At 40.1% G+C, this 15148-nt stretch overlaps 1 protein-coding gene across 2 annotated transcripts in view; it reads left to right on the top strand.

The window, feature by feature from the left end:
• lama2 (laminin, alpha 2) overlaps window positions 1–15148 on the top strand; it is a 222502-nt gene that overhangs the window by 117149 nt on the left and 90205 nt on the right. For both annotated transcript variants that reach the window (XM_074615044.1, XM_074615046.1), the window contains exons 22-26: window positions 5164–5270; window positions 7243–7423; window positions 9248–9384; window positions 12159–12290; window positions 13590–13694. In XM_074615044.1, coding sequence (XP_074471145.1) covers window positions 5164–5270; window positions 7243–7423; window positions 9248–9384; window positions 12159–12290; window positions 13590–13694 — 662 coding nt within the window. The remainder of the gene's footprint in view (window positions 1–5163; window positions 5271–7242; window positions 7424–9247; window positions 9385–12158; window positions 12291–13589; window positions 13695–15148) is intronic.

Raw genomic sequence — 15148 nt, 5'->3', positions numbered from 1 at the left:
AAAACAATCCTACACATTAGGACTTTAAGAGGGAATAACTTCCTCTACTGAAAAAAAAATCAATATTAAAAAGCCAATTTTGCAGCTTCAGTGTCTCAGCAGGAGCGTTACACTGAACAGTGGTATTTCCTCTATGAAACTCAATTTTAGCTAAATGATACCTTTAATCCTCTTACTAAAACACTGAGTAGATGCACCATCTGGAGTGTGTGTGTGTGTGTGCGTGTGTGTGTGTGTGACTGCATCGGCAAGCAGCTGTGCTAGTAGGAGGTGTGATGTCGGAGCGGCCCACTGACTACCAGCTGTGTTTAAGAGTGAGAATAAAAAAAAATATACCTGTAAAGAGACTGAACAAGAGAGGAAGAGAGAGATGGCAGCGAATACAGACGTACAGATGGCGCTTGTTTGTGAAGATCTTCATTAAAAACCTGTGCTGTTGATGAAAACAGAGGCACAGGCAGCGAGACAGACAAACAGAGAGACACCTCAGCAAGAGACAGACAGGCAGGCAGGGCCGATAAATAGACAGATAAAACCCTCAGACGGGCACAGAGGCAGGCAGACAGGCTGACAGAGGGTATTAATGTGCATTTGATAGTTCATTGTTCTGTAGTTGTTTCCCCTCTCCACCCAGCTAAATGGTTATTGATTAATCAGCCTGATCTATTGCTCTCCTACAGTGCTGATCGGCTGCTCGTGTCTTGGAGCTGGAGGGTTGTTATTGATCCTGTACGAATGACCACCAGGAATTATTAAAACACAACAACTCTGCCTCTGTCAGTCTATCTCTCTCCCTCTGTCTGCCTATCGCTCCCAGTCTTAATGAATTTTATTGAGTGGAGCAGGAGAGTTCAGTCCATTTGTGCACTATTAGACTGTGAAAATCCTTTACTTTTTCTTTTCATGTCAGAGTTCCCATCTGCGGACATTTTTGCTGCAGCCGTTCTGTGTCTCCCACTAATAGCGGTTCAGTTTAATTCAGTCCAAATGGAAAATAGTTTGATTTTTGCGAGCCAACTTGACCACAAAGCAATTTGCTTGAGGAATAAATGCAAGGAATAATCCTCCTCCCCCTCCACCTCATCTGACCATTTCTCACACGGGGAAAAGTCGTTGGCTAGTTGTTGTAAAGACGTGTGAATTGCACTGTCACACATTTGTCCAATCACTGGAACAAAGTGGATGTGTAGTAATTCAATAATGTAATTATGCTTCCTGTGTGTCCGACACTTAATGAATGTTTCATAGATGCTTCATACGGTCGATCAATAAACTCTTAGGGGATCGTTGAGAAACCTCACAACTCTACTTTACCTCTCTTAATGGACTGTCTGGTCCAGTCTGTGCTGAGGCTTTTTACTGGACTGGTACAGTCGGCCCCAAAAAAGTAGTAAAATACAATTAAAAAGGAAAGAGTCTGAACCAACAATATCTCGCTGGAAATCCCAAATAAAGGCAGCTTTTAGAGAAGCAAAACAATCACAACCTCTTTTTTTTAATCACAGTGTGTAAGTGTCATTTACATTACATACTCATCTTTTTATGATGATACCTTAGATGAATTCTGCAGTCAGCATTTCCACTTTTCTTGTCATTGCTGACAGTAAACAGGAAGTAGTTCAGTCTGAGGAAACAAACAAATTTCATTAAGACAAAGTACATTTTTCTTAATTTTAATGTATGTCGAGCAATTAGACATCCTTATACACTTGTCTACATGGTGGCACTTTTTTAACATTATTATAACATTACTTTTTAACAATTAATTAATGTCAATATATATTTTCAAACTGCTGTTTTTGTCTTTGAGCACTTTCACACAGAACGTGAATATTGCACAGCGAAAAAGCAACAACTTTTTTCCTTTTACCTTGAATTCTTGAAGTTGTTTTTCTCGCATGCCTCCACGGTGAACAGATGAATCAAATAACAGAGAAAAGTCTTGATGAATTTCAGTAAATGGGGGCCACGTTTAACAACAGCAAAACTATATGAAGACATACCGTTTACAAACTTTCACACAACTCGTGCTGCTCTATAATCTAAGTCTCATTTTATCCAGTCGGATGCTCACTACTTCCCAAACACATGCATCTTTGCTAAAACCTTATTTAAAACGCCTCGGAAGATTTAAACATACAATTTCAACAAGTTCTCACATCATGTCTACATGCTCTCTCATTTTGCAACATATTTACCTTCATACAGCGGCCAAGCAAACATATGTCAAGCTTGTAATTATTGTTTTATTGCACAACATTCTGTCTGTTATTTTCCCCTCAAGGCCTCTGAACACCAACATCTCATCAGCATGCTTTTAACAGACATTTTGAGTGTGGACTCAATTTGCTATTGTTCAGTTCTGTATGACTACCTAAATGATTGTATAGCGCCTCCACTTCTCACCGACGCACCATTGTAGTGCTAATGACATAGTATAGATGCACAATAGCTTCTCCTGTAGTTTGTTTATACAACAGATTGTGGATTGCTTGGTAACAGAAAATAATATATTTCAAGTGGCAAAATAAAATGTCATCTTCACCATCAAGGCCAGCGCTGCAAATAAAGAAATAAAAAACACAACAAAAAGCAACATTTTATCCCACAACAAGGCTCGCATTGTGGCGACTGACAGAACGGAGTCCAGATGGTCCCCGAAGGGTGAAGCTAGGGGGGTGAGAGACTGTGTGAGAGTGTGCGTGTGAAACAGAGACGTATATGTGCATGTTTTCTTGTATGTTTAATCAGGCGTGGGTGTATGTACACCCACGCATGTGTGTGTGTGGGAGGGCATGCGTGCCTCTCTACAATCGTGTGTGAAGCAGAAATCAATGTATGTTTTTACCGTATGTGTGTTTCTGCATATTTCTGTGTGTGGACATCTGTTGTCTCTCTCACTTTCCCGTCCCACACTCAGGTCTGTCCGTCTGTCTCTTTTACATCTAACAGCAGAGAATGGCAGGAGGTAAAACTAGTACACGTGTGTCTACGTGATGTGATGTGTGCTACTTATTTCTTGAGAAAGGTGTTTTTTTTTTTTTGTGCATATATGTGTGTATGCTTCTGACAGCCCATCCACCAGATGGGAGCTGTGATGTTCGAGCTTTTAATTGTATATCTAAGGGGCTGATTGGCGTGTGTGGGTGTGTCTTTTTTTTTCCCTCCTCTTCCCGTAGGATTTAAACAAGTTAAATAAAGTTGAAGTATCACAGATAGAGATTTGAAAGGTCGTATGTGGAAGAATCAAATCTGCACGCACAATGACAAAGGCCGTGAATTCAATGTCAGAGAAATGAGGCACGAGGCAGAGACGAGAATCTTGTTATGATTTATGAAGTTTCAGTGAATATACTGTCATTACCAAAGCGAATGAGCTCCTCCAAACATTCAAACTGCTTTGTTTTGATGTTGAAGACTAGTTCAATAAGTGTTTGTTTTGTGACCTTGTCTTTTTAGTGGACAGTTTTTCAGCTGCCATGTGCATCTGTCAGATCCAAGTAGTGCGTCCTTCATTATCTCCGCCAGGTGTGGGGAGATCATGCGTTCGATTGTGTGTGTGTGTGTGTGTGTGTGTGCATCTGTCTGTCTGTCCACGGCTAATCGCGCACACTTCTGGACCCATCAGCCTGATAGTTTTTGTGCTCGTCTATGACTGTATGCTCAAGGACCTCTTGTGGTCGCGGTGATTCACATTTTTTTTAAAAACTACTTTATTGACTGTTTCATACCGTCATTAACCGGCCGGTAAGGGACTGCAACTGCTTCTGTAGCAGACTAATTTCTGGCAATCAGCTAGGCTTAAAAACAAGCTGTACCCAGTCTGCTGCAGGCCACATTTTGGCGTTTGTCATGGCTCAAAAACTGACATCCATAGAAATGTTTGGTCTCATTTTTAACCGCAGCATCTGCAGATTAATTTCATACAACTGATATGTTATGATCCAAAAGGGATCCACTAAAAGGCACGATATAAGATGAATAAATCCCTGTTTTTATTTGTTATATTCACGGCAAGTATTTTAGGTCAGTGTTGGCACTGAACACCAGATTTTAATCAGAGAAAACAGGGTAAATTTTAGGGTGTTATGGGTTGTGGGTGTTTTTTTGTCTTTGCAACAAATGGACTTGAACTCGAGACATTGTGGTTAACGGTCAGCATCTTAACCCCTGAGACATGGGGGACACCCCAAAACAGGGTTTATTTTTTTTTTAGATTACTCAACACAGTTCACGTTGAATCTGTTCCCTTTCTTGTTGACATTATTTTTCCCAGCCATCATCAGGAGCATCTGCTCTGTGTTTAATTAGTCAGATTCTAGTAGTGCTTTCTCCACTGTATTGTATTGCATCTTCATCGTCGCACTTTGGGGGCCCTAAATTAAAATGTTTTCTTTCTTAACCAAAGTGTGGATTTACACATCAGTGAACATTTAAGACCTGAATATCTGGATGATATTTACATGTTTGTTGTTGCTGGATTGGTGTTGTAAATGTATTTTTTAGGCAAATCATGATATTCATGAGTTAGCCACATTGTGCATTCAGGCTGCATTCATTTCAGCTGAACTGTACCTAATTCAAATTTTGTGGCTATTGTTGTGTTTGGTTCAATTGAAGGCGGTTCAATCTTGGTGATTGCAGTTTTGTTTGGACGCAGGACTCACAAGCTCTGCTTTTTGTTTTTCCTGTGCACACCTGTGCAGTCTCTCAATGGCACAATTTCCTTCAGAGCCAACAAGACAAATCTACATTCTCAAATAATTGAAAATGTGATGTTGTCCTCTGTCGCAGCGTTGTTTTGTCATTTAGGCTCACACTTGTGTGTTTTTAATATACAAAATATAATCTGGCAAAACTAAATCAGCCCACTAGACTGAAGAATCTATTTGAATAAGAGAAGATTTTCTCTAAAGTGCAGTCAGAAGGATATTAAAATGCATATCGACAGCTAATCCTGAAGAAGACCTTAAGCAGGATCTGAGCTCATCCAGCCGACTGCAGAGTGAAGTAAACACACTCGCCAACTTCTGTTGTTGTTAAACCAAAATGTGTTATTATATATACTCATGTAGAAATTCTGCCATTAGGAAATGATAATTGATATATGCTCTCTCTTCTCTCCTCCTCCTCTTCCTCTATTCTCCTCCTCCTCTTCTGCAGCCTGTCAGTGTCATACTAATGGCTCTATATCTGAGGTCTGCAATAAGGAGACTGGACGGTGCCAGTGCAGAAAAAATGTGGTCGGACGACAGTGTGACGAGTGCATCGTAAGTATTTTGACAGATGCCAATAATCTTTACAGATATTGCAAATATGTGTTGGCGCCACTCCTGTGCAGACTTTCTAGTCATTTCTTTTCCCATGGTGGCATCAATTCTACTATTTCTTCTTATTGTAATCTTGAAATATCATGTGTGTAATGGTCTACCTGTGGTCTTGAGTGTGTCAACCCCAATTACATCGATTGTGACAATGCTTTTCTTCGTATTACACCTTATTTTTCCTCATTTCTTTACATCAAATGTGTTAACCAGCTATGTGGTCTGCCAGAAGGTCAAAAGCTCATTTATGTTCCCTACTATAAATGAGGTAATATGAGACATCCATGGGAATATAGAGGCCTTTTAAGTCCTTGTTACTCATCAGTATCCTGCAGAAATCAATTTGTGATATGCATATTTTGACATTTTCCTGCAGCTCAGTTTTTGCTATGTCAGCTATCAGGCCCTGATAGGCAAAGCCACACATGTGTAGCCTCAGTAGGACAAAGATTATATTATTATTTCACAAAAAACGGTTGTCATTGTTTAAAATGTAAACTATTTTTGGTATTTTTGTTCTTTTATTAACTATTAAGGTAATAATAAAACTATGATGATGATGACTGATTTTTATCTCACCAGAAGAGACGTTTCTTTTTTAATCTACTTTTAATTTTTTCACTTATTCTTTCAGTTTGTTGTTGTTATTTGTCATTCGCTCACTCATTCTCATTGGTTCCCCCTCCACCCCTGTGCGCTGTGATTGGTCCAGCCTAACTGCTGGTGGGACGCTGAGCGTCAGGACTGTATTCCCTGTCGCTGCAGCCCTCACGGCTCTATGTCCCAGCGCTGTGACATCGAGGGCCGCTGCATCTGTCGCCCCGGCTTTGTGGGCCGAAGCTGTGACCTGCGTCGCCAAGGTTACGAGAGGCGAGAGACCCGGAGGCCGGTGGAGCGCGTTCCCATAGAAGCCGTGCAGCAGAGATGGGGGGGCTCCTCCCGCACAGGGGGTTGCCCCAGGGGGGCGTACAGGCCTAAGCAAGGGGTAACACACGCTGCATGGTGTGTTTTACGCAGCATGGGTGTGTTTACTTAAATATTAGATATTCATGGAACAGGTTTAAAGCACATTTTACATGCGTGTCAAGCATTAAACCCTCTTTGTTTGTGGATGTGATGGTTTGAGGCCCGAATTCTTTGAACATTGCATGGAAAGGGAAGTGTGTTTTTGTTCTACCAGCACGGCTGTTTCAGTGTTTTTCTGTGAAAGACTTCTCCATTTGAAGATGTTGCTGAGTGTAAGCGGTCGGGAAACGTACACATAATGAGTGATCTTTACCACATTTTAATATCAACGTGCCGATGAGACGTCATTAGAAAATGTCACCTCTTTATGTAACTCGAGATGTTTGTTGTTGCTGAATTGGTTCTGTAAATGTCATTCTTTTTAGGCTAATCAGGATGTTTATGATTTTTCTTTCCCGAGGTAGCTGCATTCTGCATTCAGGAAGCAGATTTTTATTTATCTATATTTTTCAGCTGAACTTTATCTCATTCAAACATTTTTTTATCTGGCAACATTTCAGAAGATTTGTTGAAATTGTCTTGGCTGGCATATTGTAGCTGAAGAGGCAGCATGCATGGCATTGTGTTTTATTTTCCTTAGCAGCAACAAGGAGGAAAGCTTTCAAATCCCTAATGCAGTTTTTAGTTTGCTTTTAAACTGAAGACAAATTCTCTATTTCCCAGAATAATACCTCGAAAAGACTGAAAAATATGGAAAAGATGGAAAATCACAAATATAAAATCTTTATTCCATCACTTTTTCACTCTTTTTTTCGTTCAATCTTCAGAAACAAGTATTGTATTATAACCCCCTTGTTTCTGAGTTGCTTGAGTGTGTCTGCAACTTGTCTTTCTGTACCCTAAGTCCACTACCTATTCTCAACTCCATTTGTCTTTGTGTGTGTTTCTCCAGGCTCAGACTCACGGCATTAAAACCGGTGGAGCGTGTGTCCCGTGTCACTGCAACTCGTTTGGCTCCAAGTCGTTTGACTGCGATGAAACCGGTCAGTGTCGCTGTCAGCCGGGCGTCAACGCAGCCAAATGTGACCGGTGCTCACGAGGATTCTTCAACTTCCAGGAGGGCGGCTGCACACGTAAGCATAGACGGCGGCGGGGTAGAGAGAGAGGAGTGATTCTTTAAAAAGTTGGCAAAATCAAAGCATTTGGATTTGTTTTTATACTGTAATTTGCAATGAAAGTAATGTCAGCAATCACAAAATGCTGTTCTGATTAAACTGCTGCTCTGCTCTTCTCTCTTTTTAATTTAAAGTTTACACAAATAGTCAGCAGAGCAATTCCATTAAAAAAATGCACTTGCATTCATTCACATCGTGGTGGCAGTTTTATAATTATTGCAAAAGCAAGATCTTTTGCCCACAAGCAGACCGAAGCGAAACATCTTTCACACGAAACATCAGAGCAAAATATGACAAAACATGTTATGAATGTGAGCCGCTGGCTTTAGTGAAACGAGTGCTGCGTTGTATTAAAAACTACAGTACTTTGTCAGTCTAGGCATTTCTTCCTGTTCCAGTTCCACATGGACGTAATGAAGTCTGCACCTACACCGTACAGTCTGAAATATCATCAGTTTCCTGCAGAAACCACAAACTACCTGTCTTATAAAAGTCAGACTTGTAGAAATTATGAAGACGTCATAATGTCATTGCCTGAAAGTGATCATCTTAAAGCATTAGCTGTTATTAGTGGTTTGTTGCCAGAGCTGAGGATTTTCATTATCGTTGCCTGAGGGTGTGTTACGTCATCTGAACATACATTATTAATTGCCTATTATTATTAGTAGAAGGGAATATGTTCAAATTATTAAATCAAATGCCCTAAAAACTTGGCAACGCAGGCAGCAGGTGCAGCAAACTTGTGCTGCCCAAAATGAGGATTAAGCATCCACGCACCCCAAGTACGACTATGAATAGCTTTCCCCACATATTATCTCCTTATGCAATTTTATTATTGATGCCAACCACTATTGGCAGCCAAGAAGAAGAGTAATGAGTCATGCATCAGAAAGACAAGATAGGGCCGGGAGTTATTTGCTTCGATTCATCTTAAGATCACAACCACAGGTTACAGAAATACTATGCTGGCCTGTGTTTAATGTTCCAGGGAATTTCCTGTCAGAATACAAATACGCTGCAGGCTGCTAGGTCCACGACGAGCTGACGAGACATAACTTTCATTAACAATTTACATGAATGAATCAGGTGTTCATTCCATTAAATTTCGGGAAAGTTCACATCATTAAATCGATTGAAATATTATCATAATAATGCAACTCCTCCTGTAAAGATGATTTCACGTTTCGTGAGCGTTAACATTTCAATTCAACCAGCGTGCGGAACGAGAAAGAGAGTGCAATTGTGTTTTCTGGGGAATGGTGGAAATTGAGTGAGTTAATTGGTAGCGAAATAAATTGAAATGAATGACACTGGGGGATTGTGGGTGTTTCTATAAACAACTCAATCTTTATGCAGTAACTCAATCAATTCCTATAACTGAAACGGGTTTATTTAATGATGGCTAGTCCATATAATTCAGTATGCACATAACATTCACCTCAGTATCAATCTAATAATTTTGTAATAACAGCTAGATAAAGACAATGTTTCTCTATTTCACGAATTCACAGTACAACTAGAAACACACAGTTTCCCTCCGAAGTTTCCAACAAAATGTGGCAAGTTCACTTTCCTGTTCTCCGTCCCAGACGTGTTGTTCTTTGTTTCAATTTGGAGACTGTTAGTCAGCATGTCATGTCGTGAAAGAAAAACTGTGTTATTGTTGAGAACTAGAAGAAATAAATCACTGAAAAAGAAATTACAGTCAGCTTGTAAAACACTGATTTGTCTTGAGAGTTTATTCAAAAGCATTTAAAAGGTACTTTCTCTCCTCTCCTACAGCCTGCCAGTGCAGCCATGTGGGGAATAACTGCGACGCTAACACGGGACAGTGTATCTGTCCTCCGAACACTATCGGTGGGGGGTGCGACCGCTGCGCTCCCAACCACTGGGGCCATGATATCGTCACCGGATGCAAGGTAGGCTGATTTACAAAGAGCAGTTAGTTGTTAACATGTGTAGCAACGTGTGGAGGGGCTTACAGTAGCAAACACACTGGAGGGGTGGCACAAAAGTACTCTGTAAGAAAGAGATTATTCCACTTTTTTTTTTTAAGACAATGAAAAACAAAAGCTTTGAGTCATAAATTCAAAAATTATTTGAACCCTTGAACCCATTTCTATCATAATACTAGAGGCAAAATACTCATATATATATATATATATATTTATATATTAATCAGCATAAGCATTTTCCATCAATGTGTTTTTATGCGCATTTTGAGGTATCACATTAGAAAAACTTTCAATAAAAAGCTTGATAAAACCTAATAGAAAGATTTTACGCTCGCTTGATGTGTTTTTTTAATGGATTATGGAAACGCCTTTGTGAAATAAATTCTGACGTAGCGAACATTTAACTCACATGACTGATAAGCGGTGTCCGCAGTCGGCGTCTTCCCAGATATTCTCATAACGTGCAAATGCTCATCTTTGTCTCTGGACAGCCTGAAACATGACCAACACTAGCTGACGTGAAAGAACAATTATAACTTGCCTAATTGAAACAAATTCCTGAAGATCTCTCTCCATTTTTTCTCTCGTACATCACATTTTCTTTTTTGCGACATTTCAAAAGTTTGCTCAAAATTCACTTCACAATTGAATGGAAACACGTCTATAGACTGTTTGTGCTTACTCATTATCCTACTCTAAATAACAAATTACCACATAAACACAGTTTTATTACCATCTTATCTTATCCCAATACATGCATAGTAAAGGTTAATATAATCACTTTGAGTATCGCGGTTTTAGTCACAAGTTTCACATGTTTAAGTCTATTTCAGCTGGTTACCAATTTCTTATTTTCCATCATCCACTCCTCCCTGTGTGCTCCCTCTCTCTCCTCTTATCCTCCTATTATCACAGTGCTTGTTTAGAAAGCCTTCTCTCTGTATTACTTCCTCTTTCTTTTCACCTTTATCATCCCCAGTTCCTGTACTTCTCTGTTTCGTAACACGACTTTGTTCAAAGTGTTTTGAAAAGTAATTGTTCTGCACTGAAACCATCTCACCAAAGGGCCGCGATGCAGCAAAAACAGTAAACTATTAGAAGTAGCAATAGACTGCTAGCAATTAGAGGCTTGAACATGAAAGTACTGTAAGTCTCAGTTTAACAGCGGATTGATCCAGGAGGGTACATGAAGACAACAAAGAGGGAAGCAACAGATGTTAGTGGCACCAAATAAAGAGACAACAGAACAAAGTAAAACACAGCAAAGCAGAAAGGTACAACACATGCAACAACAGTGAAGTTCAACTAAGGAAATAACAAGCCAGATACACACAGCAAATTCTACAGTGTGAAACATTTAACTCTTTTAAGATTCCATAGAGATAATATTTAACAGTTCACAAAAAGCCATATTAAATGTCAACATAAAATGTCAGTGAAAGTCAACAGTGAAAGCCTGTTGCTCTGGGTTAAGTGTTCTGGTATCTGAACTCTGAACACAACTCAACACTGAAGATCTTAATTCAAACAAAGTTGTTCTTATTTTACCAGATAAACATTTACAGCTTTTCAGCTTATGATTTTGCAGCTTTTGCCTCGCAGCACACACACAGTTATCTGATTTTATGGTGTTTTCATCTTTGATTGAGACATTTGTTAAATGTAATAACATCCAATGTTGTTCATTGATCGTTTTTAGTAAGAACGTTCATCTACAACTGCACTTTTGGTGTTAAAGGGTTACTTTGGTATATTTTGCAGCTGCTCACAGGTTGCACTATTGTGCTATCGGGGCAAACTGGCATCGTCATTTACGTCCACTAAAAGTGCTTGTTTTTGTCATGACAGGCTCAGATTTTTATTATAAGTGTCTGATATTATGGAAAGAGTCTCGCTCAAGGAGAAGTCTCGTTGTGAAATCTGGCGAGGTGATGTGTTGCTGGAAGACAACGGTGGATTAGTAGAATACATCCATGGTGGAAACAAGCAGAGTTTGTTGTGTTGGAGTACAGAAAGCGTAGCTTAGTGTTATCTAAACGATTTTCAATGTCACGGCTGAATATTTAGTTGATTTCAATAATGGATGAGGTTGAATTTGATCGCCCGTATTTATTTCAGCCAGAGTATACGGATATTCAGATCTCACAACAAGACTACTCCTTGACACAGATTTGGACACAATAACTAACACACCAGATCAAGAATTAGGTAAGAAAAAGGTTTTATTTCTCTGTAGGGTTCTTTCCATAATGTTGTCAGACACTTATAATAACAATCTGAAGCAGTCAGTGGTAAAAACAAGCACGTTGACGCTGCTCACTTGCCCTCACAGCTTGTTTAGCGGCTGCTGGTTACAGCGTTCTCCCTCAATACTGGACCAGTTTTAAAAAATTGTTGACCCCATTAGTCACTTGGACACTCAAACATGAGAAAATCGGGGTTGAAAAATACCAATGTTACCCTCTAATAGGTAGAGCTTTTAAAGTGATTTCATTAACCTGCGAACTCATCTTTTACCTTCATAGAAGTCAAATAAAACTCTACACTGATTTGACACTATTGTGTTCTCTAGGTTGACTGTTGTCTGCACTAAGACAACAAGACAAATGTTTGCATTGTACTTGATGAAGATAACAGCTGTGTGATGTTCTAATGTGTGAATAAAGTTCAGACTAATAAGAGCACAGGAATAATCTCTGTCTTTGTGTTTGTGTTTGTGTTTGTGTTTGTGTGTGTAGGCGTGCGGTTGCAGCGTGATCGGCTCGGTGACCCAGCAGTGCAACGTCAACACAGGCTGCTGCATGTGTCGCGACTCCTTCAGAGGAGAGAAGTGCAACGAATGTCAGATTGGATACAGAGACTTCCCTCAGGTGAATGATCTGATGTTATTATCATAAAGCAGGCTTTTATTTTTATTTTTTTTAAAGTGAGATAAGAGAGGAGGCACTGGAGAGAATCTGATGGGATTCGATCATTGGGGGTTTGAGAGTCTGTGTGACTCGACTAGGACAAGGGAGAGAGCTTTTCATAGACATGACAATGCTATTATTATGGATTTTATGAGCATAAAAAGCCTCAATAAACGGAAGTGTTCCCTGCCTGGTTGATAGAGGCCTAATAGTGTCGTCACACCAGTGGTTTTATTTAGCTCTGAAGTCATCTTTACACCAGAGACAAACTTTTCAACAGAGGTACCTCACTTTAAATAAAAAGATGAACATCATGCTGTACATAAAACATACTCCCTGACACAAGAATGCTTTACAAAACAGATTTTTGAAGAAACAGCTCACCTTAAAGGGATAGTTCAGGTGCTTTGAAGTGGGGTTGTATGACGTACTTAGTGTAGTCAGTGTATTACCTACAGTAGAACACGGTCAGCACGCCCCCAGTTTTCAAGAAACAGACAGGAGTTACCTCACAGAAGTAAAGTAATGTATGGCTGTGTACAGGTCTGGCAGAATATTTTATGGAGTCTGGTTGCTTTGGCGAGAGCATAGATAACGGCCTCAGTTCCCCGTAGGAAACATAGACTATAGCTGTCTCACAGCAAGGTAAACCGATGAAAATATTCCAAATATAGTGTACACTTAAACTGATATAGATTTTTTTTTTTTAGGTCAGCCTTTCTTTTAGGTGGCTAAAATATGTTTTGCTGCCGGCCCCGTCCACAGCAGTACATTGATTTGCTCCCATGCGGTAACTCCTGTCTGCTTCTCCAAACTGCTGGCCGCCACATTTTCAGTTTCATTCAAGTCTTAGCTTGAAGGCAGAAGGCTTTGTTTAATTCGACTCTGTAAAGGTCATTCATACAGGCGCAATCATATTTCAGATTTGATATTTGCTCCATTGTGTAGCTGTATTCAAGGTAGACGAATTGTGAATAGTTTTTCCTGAATAGCATGGTAACAGAATAAAAAGAACCTGTTGAGTCAGTGTTCACAGAAATTTTATGGTAACTTTTTTTGTTGCCCCTTTTTGAACTCCTTAGCTTCAATCCAACGGGAAAAAAAACTCTGAGTTTGGTTTTGAACTTCAGTGATGATTCGACTGACGTGGGAGTGAGAGGATAATGGCATCATTTTCATTTTGGAGTGAAGTTCAATAGTTTTGGTGACACACTCTGGTAGCTTCTTTCTCAGCCTTGTCTGTGTCCATGTTTCCCACAGTGCACCCAGTGCAAGTGCAACGTCGCAGGATCGGACAGCCAGACCTGCGACCTGGAAAGAGAAGTGTGCGCCTGCGCAGATCGGACGGGAAAGTGCAGCTGCAAGGTAAAACAAACACTCACAAAGATACGCACACTTTTACTTGGTCTTCCCACATGATGTTGTCTCACCATTACAGGAAATCAGTCCCACCAGAGTCGAATCATCAGCAAACTAAGTCAATAGTCATTGATGTGTAATGAGTTGAGCAGTGGTGAGAGGACAAGCCTATGCTGATGGTCAATGGGTTTGAAAAACGATTGTTGATTTTAACACCCAGAGACATAGGCACTGGTGGAAACCCAGCTGTAAAAGTTTGTTGTGAAGCCTTGTGGGGATGATAGTATTAAAAGCTGAGGTATAGTCGAGCGGAGGTGGCGGGCGCTTCTAGATGGAGTGGAGACGGAGAGATGCTGCGATCTATTGGCCCGGTACGCAAACTGATTGGGATCTAGCGGAACAGTGGACAGATGTTTACATACCATACGCTCAAACACTTTCATTACAACAGAAGTTTAGGTAAACAGGCCTGTAGTCATTTAAACGGCTAACAGTGGGCTTCTTAGGCGCAGGTATTATTACTGCAGATTTAAAGCCTGCTGGTTCTCTACACTGGTTGATAGACCAATTAAAAATACCAGTCAAGACAGAAGTCAGTTTAGCAGCGCACCATTTTAACACCGCTGAGGACACAAGATCAGGGCCTGGAGCTTTCCTGCTGTTCACACCTGACCTCATGCTCCTCAATCATAAAGGGTAGAACCAGGGGGGCTTCTTCCACTGTAGGCAGACTATTATCAAAACTATAGTAGAATTCATTAAATTGATCAGGGAGCCTGGGGTCATCATTTCAGTCCGAGCATTTGGCCAGATAGTTGATAATTTGATACACTACAAAAATCCTGAAGTAAACAGGCCCGTTTTAGTCTTTTCTGGCCAACACACAATTTTAATTCACTTGTTGCCTGGAAAGATTGTCGAAATTTTCATAAAGCAAATGTTATTTCAAGTAGGTAAAACCAACTTTTTTCCTTTCTATCATTGAGTAAACTGACGACCCCTGACTAAGTGACATATTTTATGAATATTTCATATTATATTCAATACATAAAAGTAACAGTACAGACCAACTCATACACTGCACAATTAACCCAAATAGTGAACATAAGAACTGCAAGAACTTTATGTAAAACGAGCAATTTGGATGAATTTTGAGAAGATTATTTCCTGTGAATATTGCAGCATCAGAGATGAGTTTTCCTGTTATTGTTAGGGACTTCTAATAAAATACTCTGTATTGTGTATTTATTTTTTATTTTTTTCATCATTCATACTTAAAGGGACTGTTTGTAACTTTCTAAGCATATAAATGTAGCGGGTCGGCACACATGCACGCTCGCATATGCGTGCTCGCGTGTGGCCGCTGTCTCGTCTCCTCTGCCTGCTCGCCTTCCCTCAGACAGCGTGCGCGTTCTCGCGTACTCGCTCCACCTCTAGACGTGAACGCGCGCTCACTCCAC

Source organism: Sebastes fasciatus, chromosome 18 (assembly GCF_043250625.1).
Source record: "Sebastes fasciatus isolate fSebFas1 chromosome 18, fSebFas1.pri, whole genome shotgun sequence".
Taxonomy (NCBI): Eukaryota; Metazoa; Chordata; class Actinopteri; order Perciformes; family Sebastidae; genus Sebastes; species Sebastes fasciatus.
Note: the sequence above shows the minus strand (reverse complement) of the source record. Positions and strands in the feature narration are given on the sequence as shown.